General features: G+C 36.4%; 1 protein-coding gene across 1 annotated transcript in view; it reads right to left on the reverse strand.

Moving 5' to 3' along the window:
• Positions 1-19,449, reverse strand: part of EMC4 (ER membrane protein complex subunit 4) — a 36,224-nt gene that overhangs the window by 5,616 nt on the left and 11,159 nt on the right. Inside the window, exon 4 of the mRNA XM_090392156.1 lies at positions 6,958-7,115. Within this exon, the coding sequence (XP_090248282.1) occupies positions 6,958-7,115 (158 nt within the window). The remainder of the gene's footprint in view (positions 1-6,957; positions 7,116-19,449) is intronic.

A 19,449-nucleotide genomic window follows, 5' to 3' on the forward strand; every position in this document is an offset into this window, starting at 1 on the left:
AAAGTATACGTGTCTCTTAATGGTGTTGGTTTCAGGAATACTGTAATTAAGCAGCAGCTTTCATTTAGTGCTGGGTCAAGTTTTTCAGCATGACAGGATCTGGCCCATACAGGGCAGGCATATTCAGCAGATGAATATGCAAAGAGCCAAGGCAGAAGATCTCAGTGTGCTAGGGGTCTGCACCCCATTTGGAGGAAGTAAGCTTTTTTAGTATATTGTTTCTTGCATTAACTTTTGCTTTGTTTTTTCTATGTGTGTTTTATATGAAAGAGTGCAATCGAGTCACACCAAGGTAGACTGGGTTCCAGGAATGTTCTATATAAGAGCCTTCCCAAGAAATCTGTACTTTTTTGTCGGCTTCCTTTGGAAAAGGCCAGTCTGAGTTTTAAAGGGGTTTGGTTTTAATTAATTATTGCTATAATGTGTGGTCAGACTATTTAAGGCAAGATAGAGTAGTTTCAATGGACTTGAAATTATTTGAGTAGCTAAGGCAAGGTCATCAAAATAGATAAAATTTCTAGTTCCTGGAAAGATGGGGAGATCATTGATGTAGATGTTGAAAAGTAATGGTGATAACACACTTCCCTGGGGGAGGCTGTTTTTTTGGGGATGACATTGGCTCTTCCTACCCCCAGGTCCACAAAAAAGCATCTGTTTTCCAAGAATGACTAGATCAGAAGGACAAGGTGATAAGTCTCTAATTATTCCATATATTTTATTTTTGAGTGCGAGATAGTTTATAGTATTGTATGCTGAGGTCTAAAAAGACTGCTTCTGTGGCTAGTTTTTGCTCATAACCATTTTCTATATATTGAATGAGGTTGAGAATTTGTGATGTACAGGATTTTCCTGGTCTAAAACCAGCCTGCTCAGCAATATATTAGATGGTGTTCGATTATGAGTTGTAGCCTATTCAAAATTAATCGTTCATAGAGTTTAAAGAGGATGCTGAGTAGTGATATAGAGTAATTTTTTAATTTGTAATTTTTTGCTTTGGTTGGAGTTTTCTCTGGTTTCAAAAAGACCATCACTTTTAGCATGCCTTCAGATAGTTGGTATCCTTAGGGTTCTGAGGCAAATGTTGTATAAGTTTAATAACCACTCTTTAGTCCTGGATCCAAAATGTTTAATTTGTTCATTACAGATATCATTAAGGCCTACAGATTTTCTAGATTTTAATAAGTTTATTGCAGCATTGAGTTCAGTGATTGTGAAATCTGAATTAGTCATATTTTTTTCCTCACTTGGGAATTCTAAATATCTTTTTTTTTTCTTTTTTGGGGGGGGGGTGCTTTTTAGAGAATTTTCCTCTCAGTGGCAGCTGGTGAGCAATTTGATTAGTTGTTATGGATGCTCATTTGACTTGGTGAAATCCTTCATAATTCTGTTGATAAACTTCCATGCCCATCTGCTACCATGAGTCATGTCAAGGGCTTCTATTTCTTTTTTCCATGAGGAATGTCTTTCCTCTGCCATCTCAGAGCATAATTTTTCTCCTGCATGGATAGTCTCCTCTGAGAAGGGGTTGCCACTGTAAAGTTGTAAGTAATTAGCATACTGGGCTTGTATATCATTGGAAAGGCCTGGAATGTAGTTTGTGTGGGATCCTGGGGGAATGTGTTTGGTGGAGATTTTCCTCAGTATTTTTATGAATTGGGGATACTCTTGAGGGTTTGGAGGGACGGACTGGTCCTATGAAGTGGTCAAGATCTTCCAAAACCCTCCAATTACTTTTTTTTGAAATGAAATTGTCGTCTTTAAGGGACTATGTTGAATAATGGCTGGGTTGAACTGACGAATATGAGGTCTATGTTGAGTATGTGGAATGGGATTTGAAACCTTTTTAACACGTGCTGGATATTTTTGAGCTAACAAATATGAGGTCAGGGTTATAGCCCTGATTCCATCTGCCACTGTGAAAGATGCAGGGAGTTTCGGATTATCTATCAGGTTTAGAAAGAAGTTTTCAGGTTATTTTTCAACAAATTCTCCATCTTCATTGGACTTTGTGTAGCCCCAGTTAATACTATGGCTGTTAAAGTCACCTAATACGACATCAGTCATGTATGCATTATTATTGAGGAGGATATTGGGGAAAAAGAAAGCTTCTTCTGGCAGTTTATAAACTGAGGTGATTGAGATTTTTTAAATGTGATTGTAATAATCTCCATGTTTCTGTTGTTCGTTGAGTCAATGGATGATGGAATTAAGTGTTCTTTAGTAAATATTGCACTACCATATCTATCATGGGATATCTCTTTGATGAGTTTCATGCCATGGATGTAAGGTCTGGTGGTATCTTCCCCTCTGTGAGTTTCTTGCAGGCAGAACACATCGCCGTCTGCAAATATTTGCAATGAGATCTTGCTTGACATTGGAGAAACCTTCAATATTAAATATTATTTTTAGGCCTGGCCCCAGTTGGGATCCTTTAAGGAAGGAATTTGGGAGCATTTTAATTTGATCACTTGTGTTTGGTTGGTGCAAGAACGAGAACCTAGCTGCTGTGCACCCCAGTGTGTATATTATATATATATTTTTTTTGCTAAAGGGAAGTCATGTTTTAGCAGTTTGCTCTTATATTTTATTACAATGTTATGGCTGAGTTGGATAAAGGAGATGGATATGCTATGATACTATATGTGTATATTATATAGTATCATAGCATATCCGTTTCTTTTATCCAACTCAGCCATAACATTGTAATAAAATATGAGCAAATTGCTGAAACATGTCCTCCCTTGAGTAAACTCATGCTGTTCCTTACATAGTATAGCTTGCCTGTTAACCCATTTCTGTATGCCAGTTTTTAGCAACTTCTCTAAAATCTTCACCACCACTCCAGAGATACTGATAGGTTAGCAGTTAGACACACACAATTTTGCACCACCCTTATACAATGGAACTATCATACATTCTTTCCGCCTCCTGTGGTATCTTTTCTGAGTTGAGACCCAGTTATACAAATATGTCAAAGGCCTAGACAGGACTGAACATTCCTTTAGCATACATGCTGACATTCCATCTGTTTCTATTGCCAAATTTGGTTTCTGTTGCACCAAATTCTTAGAATTTGGTGCAACAGCACTTCAACCTCATGCAAATGAGGTTGAAATCTGCATTCAGTAACGGTATTCTTCCACATTCATTCTGTCTTTTATTTGCAGCATAATGATAAAATTCTTCTGAACTGCCTTTAGCTTTCATAGCCAATTTCTTTTCATATCTCAATTTAGCTTTCTGCATAATACTCTGTGCTTTATATATTGCATAATGCCTCTTGCTCTAATTCTCACAATACTCCTTCCAGATCATCATCTTCTCATGGATCTCTTGCTTAATAATGTTGTACATCCATTTTGCTCCCACCCTATTTGTTCTTCAAACTTTGGTTATCAGCAGATGACCAGAGTTTTGAATGGAAAAGATATCAGCAATACATGGGAATCTTTTTTCAAAGATTCCCATGTATTGCTGATATCTTTTCCATTCAGTAGCTGATACCATGGAACCAAAGATTGTATTCTCCTGAGTTGATCAAAATTTCTAGTTTTGTAATTCAGCCTGTACCATGTCCTAATTGGAACATCTATATAATTAGCTATTTCCCAGTAACCACGGCATGATCACTGTCACCGACTGGTGATAAAATAATCATATTCATAGATGAGACCCCCTTTTGATACTATGAACAAATCTAACACGCTTTGATCTCAAGTTCCTTCTTTCACATACTGCTTGAGAAAGTGTCTCGCAAGAACTCAATAAATTCTCCCTCATTCTTATGAGATTTCTCTTTTATCCAATCAATTTTTGTATAATTTGAATCTAAGCTCAGGAAAGATCTCACAGGAATGGAAAAAATATATGACAGTCCTTGTAAAAGGATTATGTAAAAACTGGCATGTAACTACCAACCTATCAGTATCATTGAAGTAACAGTGAAGATTTTAGAAACATTGGTAAGAACCTGTATACAGAAATGGATTGACAGACAGAACTATACTTTGCAAGGAATAGCATGGATTTACTAAAGGAAGATTGGTCTCTCATACTGTCAAGTCCTGCTCTTTTATAAAAAAATTCATCCCATTTTCTATATAAGCTGAAAAATGCTTCCCCACAACCCATCGATCTTATGGTGACCTTCGATACAGAATCCCTATTTACCAATGTACCTTTCCCATTCAGTTAAGTTATACTTAAGGAGACATTGCAGCTATTCTGAATCATTTCCATGGGATACTGTGAAACTATTCAACTTTGTAATGCATTCTGGATACTTTGTCAAAACAGGTTCTACAGCCAAGTGGAAGGAACTGCCATGGGAGGTCCACTCTCCCCAACTTTTATTTAAAGCATCTAGAAGACATCCTTTTTGCATCCATATCCCTCAACCTTTGTTTTAAGTTTGGCATATATTGCATATCCATTATAAAAATTAAAAACTTTAAAATTTTTACACATTATAGGCCTGATAAATAGAACACTCAACCCAAATATAGTACAAAAAGAAACACACTTGAAGGTCTATACAATATTTTAGCAGTGCCCACATTATTATATTGCAGTGAAATTTGGGCAATAAACAAACAAAACAAGTGAAATGATATTTATGAGAAGAACTGCAAAATACACATTATTAGATCAAAAAAAGGAATGAAGACATTTTAAAAGAACTAAAAACAAAATCAATAGAAGAAAAACTAAACAATTATAAACAAAAATGGGTTGAACATGTAAACCGAATGGCCAACACCCGACATCTTAAACAAATACTAAAATATAAGCCAACTGGAAAGAGAAGGTCCACCTCAAAAAAGGATATTGGATGGATAATGAGACTGGAACAGACCAATATGGTCTATACTTGTAATTAGTGTTATGATGATATATTGCTGACATTTTACTATATGGCCTCACAATAAAGAAACTTTATTGTTTTTAGCTACCATAAATACTTTGAATTCATATATTACATTCACTATGGAAATTGAAAGATAAATTATCCTTTGTAGACATTCTTCTTGTCTGCTCACCATTAGGTGATTTAACTACATTAGTGTATCGAAAGTCTACTTTCATTGGATGTTACATTCTTCAGCAATTCCACTCGCAATCCTTCTTAATAAACAGGGATTATAAAAATTTATTTTGCTGTGATAACACTATTTGTTCTACTCCACATTAATTACAGGAAGAACTCTTAAAACATCAAATAGTATATGAAATTAAATGGCTTCTCAGAAAGGACTATGCAATATCTGTTTGATGCCTACAAGCCTAACTTAAATAACAGGGAAACAGTATGTCGAGTTCCAATCTCATACATTTCAGGCATTTCAAAACTGATTTCCAGAATTATGCAGAAATACAATTTAGTGGCTATTTTTATACTCATCAAATAAATAATCAACTTGCTTTCCCTCTTCAAAAGATAAAAGCTCCCCTCTGTCTCTCCTCTCCTTGGTGTAGTTGTTTGTGATTGTCATCTATCCTATTTCAAACAAACTGGATGCTCAATAGAAAAGAGAATGCAAGAACACCAATCTTACATTTGCTACAGGAAATCTGATAAATCTGGCTTGGTTCAACACGGAATAGACACAGATCACAACATTCTTTGGGATCTGAAACTTGCTTACTTCATGGTTGTCAGTATAAATTTGAGCGTTTCTTTAAAGAGAGTGCTGAGGCCTTGCTTCACCAGTTGAATCAGAACAACTGCCCATCTTATCTAAAATAATATGGGAAAATTATCAGAATAGCACATAAATAATTTTTTTTTGCAGTCATGATTAACCTATGTATCCCCCAGTAGTTGTATGTATAACATCATGTGGCTCTTTCTGTTTCAAATCAATCCATTGTTTGCATTCTACCTTGTAATCAACTGTCATTGCCAACAAAGATGGCCTGTAATTTTCAGACCAAAATATTTGGCTTTATCTAAATAAATAGTAAGTTGGATAAAGGGATTGGATATACTTTGAATCTACAGCTTTTCATGCATAAACTGGAAAATGTGGTTTGGGAATATAAACTATTAACTTCGATAAGTGGCCTGTCTGAGTGACAATTATCAGAAAGTGGTATATGCAGATGTTAATCTGCCAGATTTAAGTTGACCAGTGATGTATACCTCAAGGATAAGTCTTTGGACTAGTGTTGTTCAATCTTGCATTAATGATATCGGGAAGGACCTGACAGGATGTTTAACTGCCTGATGTTGATACAAAGATATGCAGGACAATTAAGGATGCTACTGATATATATAGCACCTCTAAAATGATTGGAATAGGCTGGAACTGTGGGCAGATGATAATAACCATCATTTTAGTTTTAGTAAGTATAAGTTTATACACTTTGATGTGATAAGAGTTTTCAATGGCATATTATATTGGAGGGGTTATGCTTGCAGAAAGGATGATGCTAGGGATCTTTTCATAATGTGGATAGGAATTCAAAGATCACATAGCAAAAACTGCAAATACAACACAGGATCACTGCAGTGTTAAAACAAACACTAACATGGAAAGAGAAAAAAGTCATTTTGTCTTCACAAGGCATTGATGTGACCACACCTGGAATACTGTGTACAGATGGTTTCCTGGGTTCCAAGGAAAATCACTGGAAATCGGAAGTTTATAGGCCTATAAACTTCATGGAAATTATATTTGTGTGCAGTTAAGAAAGGGGAGAGAGAGAGAGAGTTTTTTCTCTCACAAAGCAATGAGTGCAGTTTGCATGTTGAAGTGCATCTAGTGTGGATAGGTTGAGGAGTGGTATTGACAGCTGGTGTGGGTAATGTTTGGCCTCCCTTGATGAATTCTTAATTTCCTACAAACCTAATAATGATAATAATAATAAGACTCCTCCTGACCAAAAGTATTTATATTTCTAGTTTAAGAATTGGAAAGGTGTAAATAATAACTGTATTATGAGAAATACACATACCTGTTGGGGTTCAACAAAATCTAGCCAATCAGATGCATGTGTTGGAAGTAATCCCATTGAAGAACACTTATACAAAGCTAAAGCTAAGCATACAACATTACCAAATAAAAATACAATCTTCTGGAACAGTGCTTGGCCTCCTTCAATCATTTTGAAAGCTGAAAGATAATATAGCAGAGATACCTATTTTAACAACGATGATTTTCAAAATCCACATGAATATACACAAAGTTTTTATTCTTACTAAAATATAGCAATTTTATTAAAATAAAAAAGTGTTTATTTTTTTATTTTATTAAAATAAAAATACACTTTGCCATATTTACTTAATCAAATGCATGAACCTAGATTTGCCACTTTACAGGGGAGTAAGCCTGTCTTAACAGTCTTACACTGGACAAAGTATGAGCCTTTGCAGGTGGAGAAATACATGGTGAGTGATATGGCAAAGTGAAGAAAGATAAAGGAAAACATGAGTGAGATGAGTGTGAAAGAAAGACAATAGTGTGGTATTGACAATTCCATAAATGGAATTGCCAATACCACACTACCAGGAATCTCAATGCTGCCAGAATAACAAAGGGAGTGAAAAGATAGAAAGATAGTTCCATTACAACTAGATCCAAGACAGGAGTAGAAAATTTATAAAAGACTGGCTTTAATCTCTGAAGAAATAGTTAAGATTGCTGGAAAAAGGTGGTTAGAGCTCAAATTCAGGAATGGGCAGATACGAATGATATCATACGGGAAAGGGGGCAAATACAGATTTGTGAAGGGGAGGTTTGGCCTGAGTAATTTATTCACTTTCTACAATAATTACAGTTGAGTTAGATAAGGGAAATGGTTATATCATGATAATGCTGGACTTTGTGAAAACATTTGGCAGAATGCCTAATATGTTAAAGGGAAGTGGAGATTACTGCAGGCTGTATATTACACTGGTGAAATTACATTGCAAGAAAAACCTGATGAGAGGAGGGATATGGAAGAGGATTGGCAGGTGAAGGAATGTACTAAAAAACTAGGTAAAACACAAGGAGCACTTAAGTCAGTATAAATCAGTATATTTGTCATTGAAAAACAGTGACAAATATACTGATAAGGAAGTTGCTATCTCTTTTTATAAGCCTATGATAGGAGCATATCATGCTATCTTGCTCAGATTTGGTCGCCTTGGTTCCATAAGAAGTAGGTTACTACAATGGTGGTAGGTTTGCAAGATACCTGCTATGAGGTATGTAAGTTGTAATATGCTAAACAGGAGAAAGAGGGATATGATAGAAACACATAAGTCACTACGATTTTATAGGAGATGCAGAAAAAATTTTTTGGTAAGGGAAAAAAAAACAAAGGATCACCTGCAGAAATGGAGCAGGCAAAGATGTGAGAGTGGATTTTTTTGCTTGAAGAATGTTAAATGAGTTTATGCAGAGGCATGATGGGCACTATGTGAATAATGATTAGTGTGGCACAATTTTTTCTCCCTGAAACTTAGGCATTTCCCATATGCAAAATAACTAGGTATGAACAAGTTAATATTAACCAAGAACAAAATAAATATGATAATTTATTAAAATACAAATATTTTGTTGAATTTCACATTGGTTTCTGTCAACTGACCATCTAGATTTTTAAGGAATGCCAAGAGCGATGAAGACATGCTGAGAATAGTGCTGAAGGACTGTGTCATGGGAGTCACTGATTAACTGTAAATTGATGAGTTTAACAGGAAAAAATGAGGGAAACTTAATGAGTTTTCTAAGTTAGCTCACAGAGTATACTTAACAGATAATTTCATTCCACTGTACTTGGCTATTATGAGGTATAACAAAATTTAGTGAAAAAAAAATTATTACTATTATTGCATGGGTACCTCCATGTAGTCCAAAGATTCATCATGGGAGATCAAAGCTATCCAACACAACCTCTATCATACCTCTCCTCGAACTCAATGATAGACAAAACATTTACTCTGGCAATCCATTCCACTCAATTCACCTCTCCAAGCAAAAAATATATTTCAGCCAAGTGCTGAAATATATCCTCTGCATCAATCCTATAAAACCCTTTTGGTAACAAATGTTTCTCTCATATCCTCTCTTTTCCACCTATCAAACAACTGTCGCAACCCACCAACCTTCAATCTATCCTCACAGGAAGAATTCATAGACCACTGATCATTTTGATCACTGGATCAAAATGGATGCTATCCAATACTTCATTACAAAGAAACCCAAGTCATCAGACCTGAGCATAGCAAGACCTTATAAAGAGGAATCAATAAACAGATAATCCTATGAGATACCCTGATTACCTCAGCAATGTGCCTCTGAACTTTAACACACACTATCTATCAACATCCCCAAATCCATAACTTCATCAACTTCCTGTTGATGAAGTTAGGGATTAGGGAACTATGCTACCTAACACAATATGTTAGGTAGCATAGTTCAATCAATGTGGTAAAGAACTTGTAATCTTTTCATCCCAAATTTCCTGTTAAATCACATGACAGGAAGGAAATCACATGAAATCAAACTGATAATTACAATAATTATTAGAGATAATTATGATCTTGTACTTGAGGCAGCATGTGATGGAGGGCACTCGAGGTGTGAGTAATTGATCTGGTCATAGGATCAGAATAGCTACCCACAACAAAGTTAGCCAACTGCTGCCAACTGGGAAAGTGATCATGAGGTTTTTCACTTGGGAGACTGTAAAACATCAGGAATATACTGTGAAGATGGTGATTACATGGCACTACAAGGCAGGTGATTATGACAAGATTAGGAGAAACTTTGAATTTGTGACATGCCAATAAAACCCTGCAAGAGAATTTTAGGAGTGCATGGGAAATAGTTAATGGGAATCTAGAGGAATGCTGTGGAGGGCATATAAGGAGAAAGGCGACCAGCAAACTCACGAATACAGGTGGCAAGAAAGGTGACCAGCATGGTAAGGAAGGCAAAATCAGAATACAAAAGGTAACCAGCCAAGGAGGTCAAAGGAAATCTCAAAGAGTTCTTTCATTATGTGGCAAGTAAAAGGAAGAATGACTATGAAAGAATAATCTTAATGAGTGCTGATGGTGAAAAGGTGATGGAAGCAGATAAAATAGTTGAGCAACAATATTTCATGAGGCGTAGCTGCATTCCCACTTCTATTCATGATAGCTAATGTCTTTAAAGAAGCAAAGCTATATTCTCATAAGAATCCTTTACATGGAACTGGAACAGAGGGATATTTATTTCCATTATGGATAACATGATTTTCAAACTAAACTTTGATGTATCTATAAAAAAATGCCATTCATTGGGATGATGCTTTCTCCTCAGCATTTTCATTTGTTAATGACACTGCAAAACATGGTCACAACTCATAGGGGAAAAAAAAAAAAACAATTCTAAATTTTTCTTCCACTTTCAAAACAAGGTGATGTTTGTATCTTGATAAGAATTAGATCTCTCGAGCTCATTCAACACTGCTAGAGTTATCAAATGACATGTTCAAATAACTGACAGATGAAAATCTAGATCTGCTTCGTTAGAATATACTGCTAGTTTCAGGTCCATTAACAGAGTTGTCTTCATAACACAATTTAATGGAATAACCACAGCACAAAGAGAAATAATTAAACAGCAGGTTTAATTTTTTCAATATTTCGTCTCTATCATATCTTCAGGGATATAATGTTAAAATTGTAATCACACCCACAAAACAGAGTTGTCTTCATCCACAGTTTGTCTCAGGTAGTTTAGGAACTGGCAATATACTACTACTATCACAAAGTAACTGCTCTCATAGCTGATAAGTTTAGGCATTTTATTGCAGGTTTTGATTGTGCAGAAAGGCTAAAGATGTTTATTCAACAGAAATACAGAAATAACTACTTGCATGGTCTTGATGTTCCTTCATACAACTGTGATAGCAAATAATACTGATGAATGTGTGTACCATTTAACTATCCTGTTAAATATCACAGACACCTACCTGCTACAATTGTGTGTGGATGAGAGAGGAGAGCCCAGGTATCAGTGATGTTCCATTTTGCATCTAATTACACACATACATAATCGGAGAAGTGTATACTTATTTTGGAGTTTTAATGATATTTTGTCACACACACACACACACACACACACACACACACAGCAAAAATAAGTCTGTACTGTTCATTTGGGAACAAAAAATGATCTTGATCAAACTGCAAATGATCAAGATATGCAACAAAAAAAAAATGAGCACATTCACTAAAATGCACACCATAAATCCATCTTAGATAATACATAATAATTAAGAGAAAGCAAGTGTTTAATCACACAGACCCAAAACTAGACATGGCACTCAGGCTTGTACCTGTACATCTGTCTTAAATTTCAATGAGAGCATTAATAACTGATTTGCTAATATGTAACAAAGGCCAACACAGTTTATGGGGTCTGAACAGGTTTAGCTGTCATTTAGTAATTCAAGCAAACTTTTTCAAGTCATTACAGACTTCTTATAAGCAGGGTGGTGGTCTTATACTGGGTGATGAAATTCATTCATCTAACACAACCTGTTGATTACAGAGTAGACACTATTCACTCAGCCAAAAAAAAAAAAAAAATTCTTTTTTTCTTTCTTCTTTTTCTGTCATTTAGTAATTCAAGCAAACTTTTTCAAGTCATTACAGACTTCTTATAAGCAGGGTGGTGGTCTTATACTGGGTGATGAAATTCATTCATCTAACACAACCTGTTGATTACAGAGTAGACACTATTCACTCAGCCAAAAAAAAAAAAAAAAAATTCTTTTTTTCTTTCTTCTTTTTCTGTAGTGATCAAGTTCAGACTTATGTGTTATGGAAGAATCTAGAATGTTTTCACCAAAGAACATTCTAGACTTAATAAGAAGTAAGCATGATAACTTGGGTACATAACTCTGCTTAATTGCCCAATCAAGTTAATCAGTGATCCCACAGAAAGTTTTACTAAAGAATAAGTTGAGGAATTTATCAAGTTGTTAGAGAAGGCAGCTGACAAAGACAATGGAAAGCAGGTCCGTGGAGATCTGAAAGTAAAGTAAGGAAATGAATCCCTAGGGATTCATTTCCTTACTTTATTTTCCTCACATTTTGGGAAAAATTACAGAAAAAGGCAAAGCTAATAATAATAATGGCAAATGCCTGCTAGATTTCTATTGAGGCACCAGACTAATCACCACTATGTTTCAACACAAAGACATGCAACAAATTTAGATGGAGAAGAGATAACAATAGCAATATCTTCATGCAAGTTCAAAATACAAAACAGAAAGTGGTCATCTCTTAGTTTTCTTAGACAAATTGTGGATACCACAATTTTTCTAACAAAAGCAGGATAAAAATTAAATTCCATATTGAAAAGAAAAATATGTCCTTCTTTAAGAGAAGTTAAATTATCTTGGAGTAGGAAAGCCAGTTTGTTTGGTTCCATATGAATCGATAGAATGGTTGACTGTATTTGTTTGATAAATTGCAATGGTGGCATGAGAATAAGAGTGCAAATTGAATAAATTATATGGAATAGAGAATAATTAGCTCACACACTGAACCAGCAGTATAAAGGACAGTGTTGAAACCAATTTTAACTTAAGCCTCAGAGTGAACATAACGAACTTGGTATTGTTAGCATTCAGGAAAGTGTGAGCAGAGCTAATGTTGAGCACATAAAACCACAGGACTGTGGTGTGGCAAATGGATAAACTGAACAGATTCCCAATGTCTGGTGATTGGTCTGCAGAGGGAAAAAAATACCTGAGAATTTACCTAGGAAACATGCCCTCTTACATGGAAAGGAACTAGGAAATACTCATTAAACATTTCAAGCAAGTACTAGAAAAGTGGGCAGTAATATGAGCCTCTGCCTCCACAAGAGGGAGAGCAATAATTGTTGACCAAATAGCTACCAGTGTCTTTCGGCATACACTAAAGATTCTCACACCACCAGTGCAATTTATCAAACAAATACAGTCTACCGTTCTATCGATTCATATGGAACCAAACAAACTGGCTTTCCTACTCCAAGATAAGTACTTCTCTTAAAGGAGGAGGACAAAACTTAACCTACACTCACAGGATAACAACATTCCACACTAGCTTTTTCCTTAATACCCTACAACAAGAAATGGCACACAAATGCACCACTGAAGATATAATTTAAGTTCTGCCACTAGAGATCACTCTTTCTCCACAACCTTAAGAATGACAAGAGTGCACATGCCAGTGAGTCTAACAAATTTCTACAAAGATGCCCTTCGAAGATGGAAGAAGTTTAACTTCCAGCACACAGTGAAGACAGCATCCCTTCCTGAAATCCTCATGGAACCCCATCACTGAAATAGAGATTTACTTTCCTCCATGGAGCTGGTGAGGCATGAGGGTCTTGGGGACTCTTTCTCTGAGCCTCAACTGGCACTTTCTAAAATCACTTGCAAACTTGGAATACAGGAATCAGACCAAGCAGATATACTGTGAAATCTGCTTTTCAAACTGCTATGCCTGATAGCATAACATAAGGGGGAGAGGGGGAGGCTCAGTCCCCCTGATGCAAAAGATCTGGTGCCTATCTTTTTGATAAAAACCAACAATGCATGGGAGAAACTTATACCCTGCAATATAAACAAAATCTACAGCACTCTAATACAACAGTCCAATCAAAGCACTTCATTGGAAAATCTTGTATCTTCCCATTCAAACAATACTTCATTGGGACCCACCAAATCTGACACAGATGTTCAGTGGAGAATGTGGCACAATGCCCTACCCACTCCAACTATATTACAGAAATTTTCAACCAGGATGTTTCAGATAACTGTCTGTTCGGCTACGGAACAGTTCAGCATATCCACTTAAAATGTCAACATCAACACCCAATTAATTTGTTCGTCTTAGCAAACAGCAGCCTTAATCTGTGGTCGTCTCATACAAAAGAAGAATATCTCGATCTTGTTTATGCAGAGTCAAAAAAACCATTCGATCTGCAACTACCCCCTCTTCATCACCGAGAAAGCAGTAATATACAGTTTCTAGTCTTCAACACACAAGACCAGACAGCATAACAGTTTCACAGAGAGAGAGGGGTGGCTGACCGTCTCCTTGCAGCCTTCAAACAAAAGGTGAGAAGTCGTATCCTACATGAGCATCACCACCACAGGCAGAACAATACCCTAGACCTTTTCCACCAAGACTGGAATCCAAGGAACCAACTCCTGGTTGAGCAGGACCACTGCATCACAGTCCACTTTCTAACATAGAAGTGATATCATTGCCCCCCCCCCTAAAGAAAGGGAGAAGAGATTTTTGTACTTTGCAACATGAATAATGATCTGCTACTTTCATATAAATATGTAACATTATCTTATAGCAACTGTTATTTTCATGTAAAGTATAGATAGTATCATGTCAAAAGAGCCATACCTCAGTTAGTATAGTTGAAGCCATTTGGTCGGAAAGACCTGGGTTCAATTCCCGTCCATGATGTGAGGAACCTTTATTTGGTCTCTTTCGACTAAAGGTGAGTTAGCCGGTCTCATACAGAGTGGAGGGTTTTTTCCTCCTGGAAAATCGGGTTTTTCATCCCTGCGAACAGGCAAACCATCCCCATGAACACACACTTCTACAGACAAAAATACCTTTCTCCCCATCCCAACGTCAGGCTCTGTGACAAGTCGGTTGAGGGATTGCACGTGTGAGGTCGCAGCATGTAAAAAGGCTGATCCCAAAAAAGATGGGGAAAGGCACAAGATGAAGAAGTATAGTATCATGTCATAATAATTTATTGGTATGAAAAGTGTAATATCATCTTATAACAACTGCTATTCTTATGTAATTTATCCCAACAATCAATAAGCACGTAACCTCTCTGCCTGACTGCGGAGAACCAAAACAGTTAATCCTGAACATACATAAATAAGATTTTTTTTTTAATTTAAAAATAAAAAATAATGTTGAACACCTATTTTGTTAACCTTTTCTCTCCTATACTTAAACAAAATGGAAGAGAAAAGATTAACAAAACAGATGCACAATGCAAGAATGGCAAGGAAGACTTAGAGGAAGACCAAGATCTAGGTGGATTGGTGAAGTCAGAAATGTCTTAGAAGACAGAAATGTACGATCTGACAACAGTGGAGTTCAGACAAGTGACAGACTACTTTGGTTAAAGATTGTTGATAAGAGATTGACAATAACGTAAACTTAATAGTACAGTTAAGGCATGAATCCCTACACTTCTAGAAGGAATGATACAAGGAAAAAGAAGAAGAGGAAGACAAAGAACAGACTGGATGGGAAATATTAAGGACCTGACCTTTTTGTCCTATGAAGAATGCAAAAGAGAAGCACAAAACCAGTGATGACATCTGAAGATGTCATCTGACAAGACAACAGTACAGTAGTTTCATAGTATCCTTTGTAGCCGTTGAGGATACACAGGAACTGTTGAATTATGAAGAGGACTTTCCTATCCATATCTCTTGTTTGATGTCTCCATAGCTCAGTTAGTAATAACAGCCTTTGGCAGAAACACTCAAGATTCAAATCCCAACTAGGATGCAAACAACGTCCATAGGGGTTTTTCATCTCAGAATTGGTTAGCCAATCTTCCACAACAGCAGTGTTTTTTCTTACTAGAGACTTGGGTTTTTCATCAAGAACCAGCCAGAGAACACACTATGCAGATAGGATTGACAGTCCTATCAGCATTAATTAGTTTCTCTGAAACCAAGTTACTACACTATGACATGACATTGAACCTAACTCATAAGGAGATGCCAATCTGTTTGCCTTAAAACCTGTGGCTCATTGATATAATTTGTTTATATCTTCACCAAAGCATTGCTTTTCAACCAAAATGTGATATCAATATAACTAACAAAAAGTGACTTTTATCAGCCTGCATAAATCATAACAATTCACACAGAAGTAACTATTATTGGGGTGCTTAAGGGTCAAAGCTGTATAACTGAGAGGAGACCTCCACATAGCCTTTAAAGGAATGCGGAGAACCGACCAGGGCTTCTGACCTAATGTCCAATCCTCACCTTCTCGTGGTGCACCCTGTTGGGTATCTACTTGGATACTGAATGGACGAGGATGGGCTGGCAATTTGGGATTTAGCCGACCAAACTGTAATCTTATTGGTTAAACCAAAATATAGAATGATGGTACAACATGACAAAATTTCATGCCGGCTGGGGCGTCGCCCGGTTAAACAAGGCCCCCGTTGTTTTCGCCAGGGAAACAGGGTGAACAGCGAAAAGTCAGCTACTGGAACAAATCTGAAAATAAACATCAACTCAACATCACCAGAGTTAAAGATCGGTACTATCAACGTAAGAAGCCTGAATGGCAAAGAAATGAGCTAGCTGAGGAATTAGATAAGTACCAGATCGACATAATAGGGGTGACTGAAACAAAAAAGACCAAAACTGGTGAGATCTTTCTGAGCAATAAATACAAAATGTTATATTCAGGCAATGACAATCAAGGAAAAGAAGGAGTAGCCATAGTATTCAACACAAAATACGAGGCTAATCTTCTTGAATGGCAGTCAGTCTCAAGTAGAGTAATGTGGGCAAATATGAGAATGGGGAACTGGACAATGAGACTTATTTGTGCGTATGGTCCCACAGAAGGTTCTACTAAGGTAGAAGTGGAGGAATTTTTTGAGGCTTTAGAAAAAGCAACTGACACAATGAAAAATGAAAAGTTGGTCCTTGTTGGGGATCTAAATAGAAGAGTAGGAAATGATTGTGAGACATACAAAAATATTTTAGGAAAATTTGGAGAAAAGAGCAAAGCTAATAATAATGGCAAATATCTGTTGGATTTCTGCTCAGGATATGGACTGGTTATTACTAACACCATGTTCCAACATAAAAATGTGCACAAATTCACATGGAGAGAAGAGGCTAGGAATAAGAAAAGTCTCATTGACTATGTTATTGTTGATAGTGATGTTTTCTCCCTGGTGCAGGACACCAGAGTGTACAGAGGATTTGAAATTGGAAGTGATCACTATTTAGTCTTGAGCAGGATAAAATTGAATTTCATATTGAAAAGAATAACATGTAACAAAGTTTTAAAGTGAATAAAAGTTGAGCAGCTCTCAGATGTGAGCTGTAGACTAAAATACACAAAGATTATTGAAGAAAAAATGGAAGAGTTTGAGAACAGGAATCAAACTTTGGAGATTCAGTGGCAAACTCTGAAGAAAACATTGATTGATTCTGCCAGAGAGGCATGTGGTGAGGTTGTCTGTAAGGATAAAAAAATCAGAACTCCCTGGTGGACACAGGAAGTTAAAGAGGCAGTGAAGGAAAAGAAGAAAGCATACCAAAAGTTCCTGTCAAATAAGTCAGCTTGTGCTCTTAGAGAATATAGAGACAAATGCAAGAATGCTAAACACAGTGTAAAACTAGCTAAACAAAAGTCATGGGAGGACTTTGGCAAGAATATAGAAAATAAATATCAAGAAGGTGGCAAAATATTCTGGAGGTTGTTGAAGAAGCTTAGGAATGGAGGAAAGAGTGCTGTAAAAGGAATTAGAGATGATAAAGGTGACATGAGAACGGGAGAAAAAGATATCCTTGAAGTATGGAGTAATTACTTTGAAAAATTGCTAAATGAAACAAGCAGTGAGAGCACAGTGGTAAAAAACACTCAATAGGCATACAGTCAGGAATGCATATTCATACTTGAAGTAGAAAAAGCCATCAAAGGCTTGAAATGTGGAAAGGCAGCAGGAGTAGATGATATTCGACCAGAAATGCTGAAGTATGGTGGTATAAGAGTGTTACAGTGGCTGCACTGCATAGTTAAGAAAGCCTGGACAGAGGGACGAATTCCCAATGATTGGAGTAGAGCTCTCATAGTATCCATATATAAAAAGGGAAATAAAACTGCATGTAAGAATTACAGAGGTATTTCCCTACCGAGTGTTCCTGGCAAGATCTATGCCAGTATACTTGAGAAACGGTTGAGAAGAATTGTGGAAGAAAAGCTTGGTGAAAAACAAGCTGGATTCAGGGCAAATAGAGGTTGTCAGGATCAGATCTTCACTTTACGACAAATAGTCGAGAAAGCATGGCAATATAACAAAGATTTGTATTTAAGTTTTGTCAATCTGGAAAAGGCATATGACAAGGTGCCAAGAGAGAAGCTATTCAATATGCTGCAGTTATATGGTGTCGATGGGGCATTATATCAAGCAATACTTAGTCTTTATTTGAGTTGTAAGTCAGCAGTTAGAATAGAAGGAAGTACAGGAAGATGGTTTAATGTTAAATCTGGTGTGAGACAAGGATGTACATTATCCCCTCTGTTATTCATTATCTATATGGATCACATTATGAAGGAAAGTGGTATTAAACATGATATCAAAATTGGAGATGTTAATGTCAGCTTTTTGCTTTATGTGGATGATGTTATACTTCTAAATAAATCCGCTACAAGTCTGCAAGATTCTCTGACTAAATTGAATAGCTGTTGTAATAGATATGGTATGAAGGTCAGCAATAAAAAGACAAAGACAATGAAAATAGGCAGAATCATTGAAAATGTCAACTGTGTTGTGAATGGAGAACCTGTGGAACAAGTAAAACATTTCAGCTATTTAGGCACGATTTTTACTGAAGATGGTAAATTAAATATAGAAATAGACAACAGAATCAGCAAAGCTGGTATGGTGGGAAGTCAATTGAATAAATTCATATGGAATAAGAAAGAAATTAGTCGGAACACTAAATTAGCTGTATATAAGGCAGTGTTCAAACCAGTTTTAACTTATGGATCTGAGAGCTGGGTCAGAAGTAAAACACTTGACCAAAGACTAGAGACCACAGATATGAGAGTCCTGAGAAAGATTATAGGCATGAACAGATGGCATCAATGGCAGTATCATATTAAAAATGAGGATATTAGGAAAGAACTTGACATTGTCAGCATCCAGGAATGCGTTAGCACAGCTAATCTCAGGTGGTATGGTCACTTAAACAGAATGGGCGAGGAAAGATTAGCAAAACAAGTGTTCTCTGCCAGGTTGGCAGCAAAACGACCCAGAGGAAGACCAAGATATAGGTGGATTGATACGGTACAAAGTGCTTTAGACGATAGAAATATAAGATCTGATAATGTTGGAGTCTTGACAAGTAACAGACTGATTTGGAGGAAAATTGTAGATAGGAAATTAATAATGATGTAATTTTTTTCATGTAGTACTATCATATCCTGTACACCCCTTGAGGGTACATGGCAGGAATTTGATGATGATGATGTAACTATTATTTTTTGGGAAATAGCATATAGTAAAATATTAATTGTAATAACTTTAATACTTTCCTATATTTTGGCAACATTACACTGCCATCATCAGAGATCACAAAAACAATGATATATGCTTGCAGGCACTAACACTGGGCAAATGAGGTTAAAGAAAGGCAACCAAAGTTAGGCCTAGAGTCCTAAAT

The sequence above is a fragment of the Typopeltis vanoorti genome, chromosome 1 (genome assembly GCF_054136105.1).
Source record: "Typopeltis vanoorti isolate ZY-2024b chromosome 1, IOZ_Tvanoo_1.0, whole genome shotgun sequence".
NCBI lineage: Eukaryota > Metazoa > Arthropoda > Arachnida > Uropygi > Thelyphonidae > Typopeltis > Typopeltis vanoorti.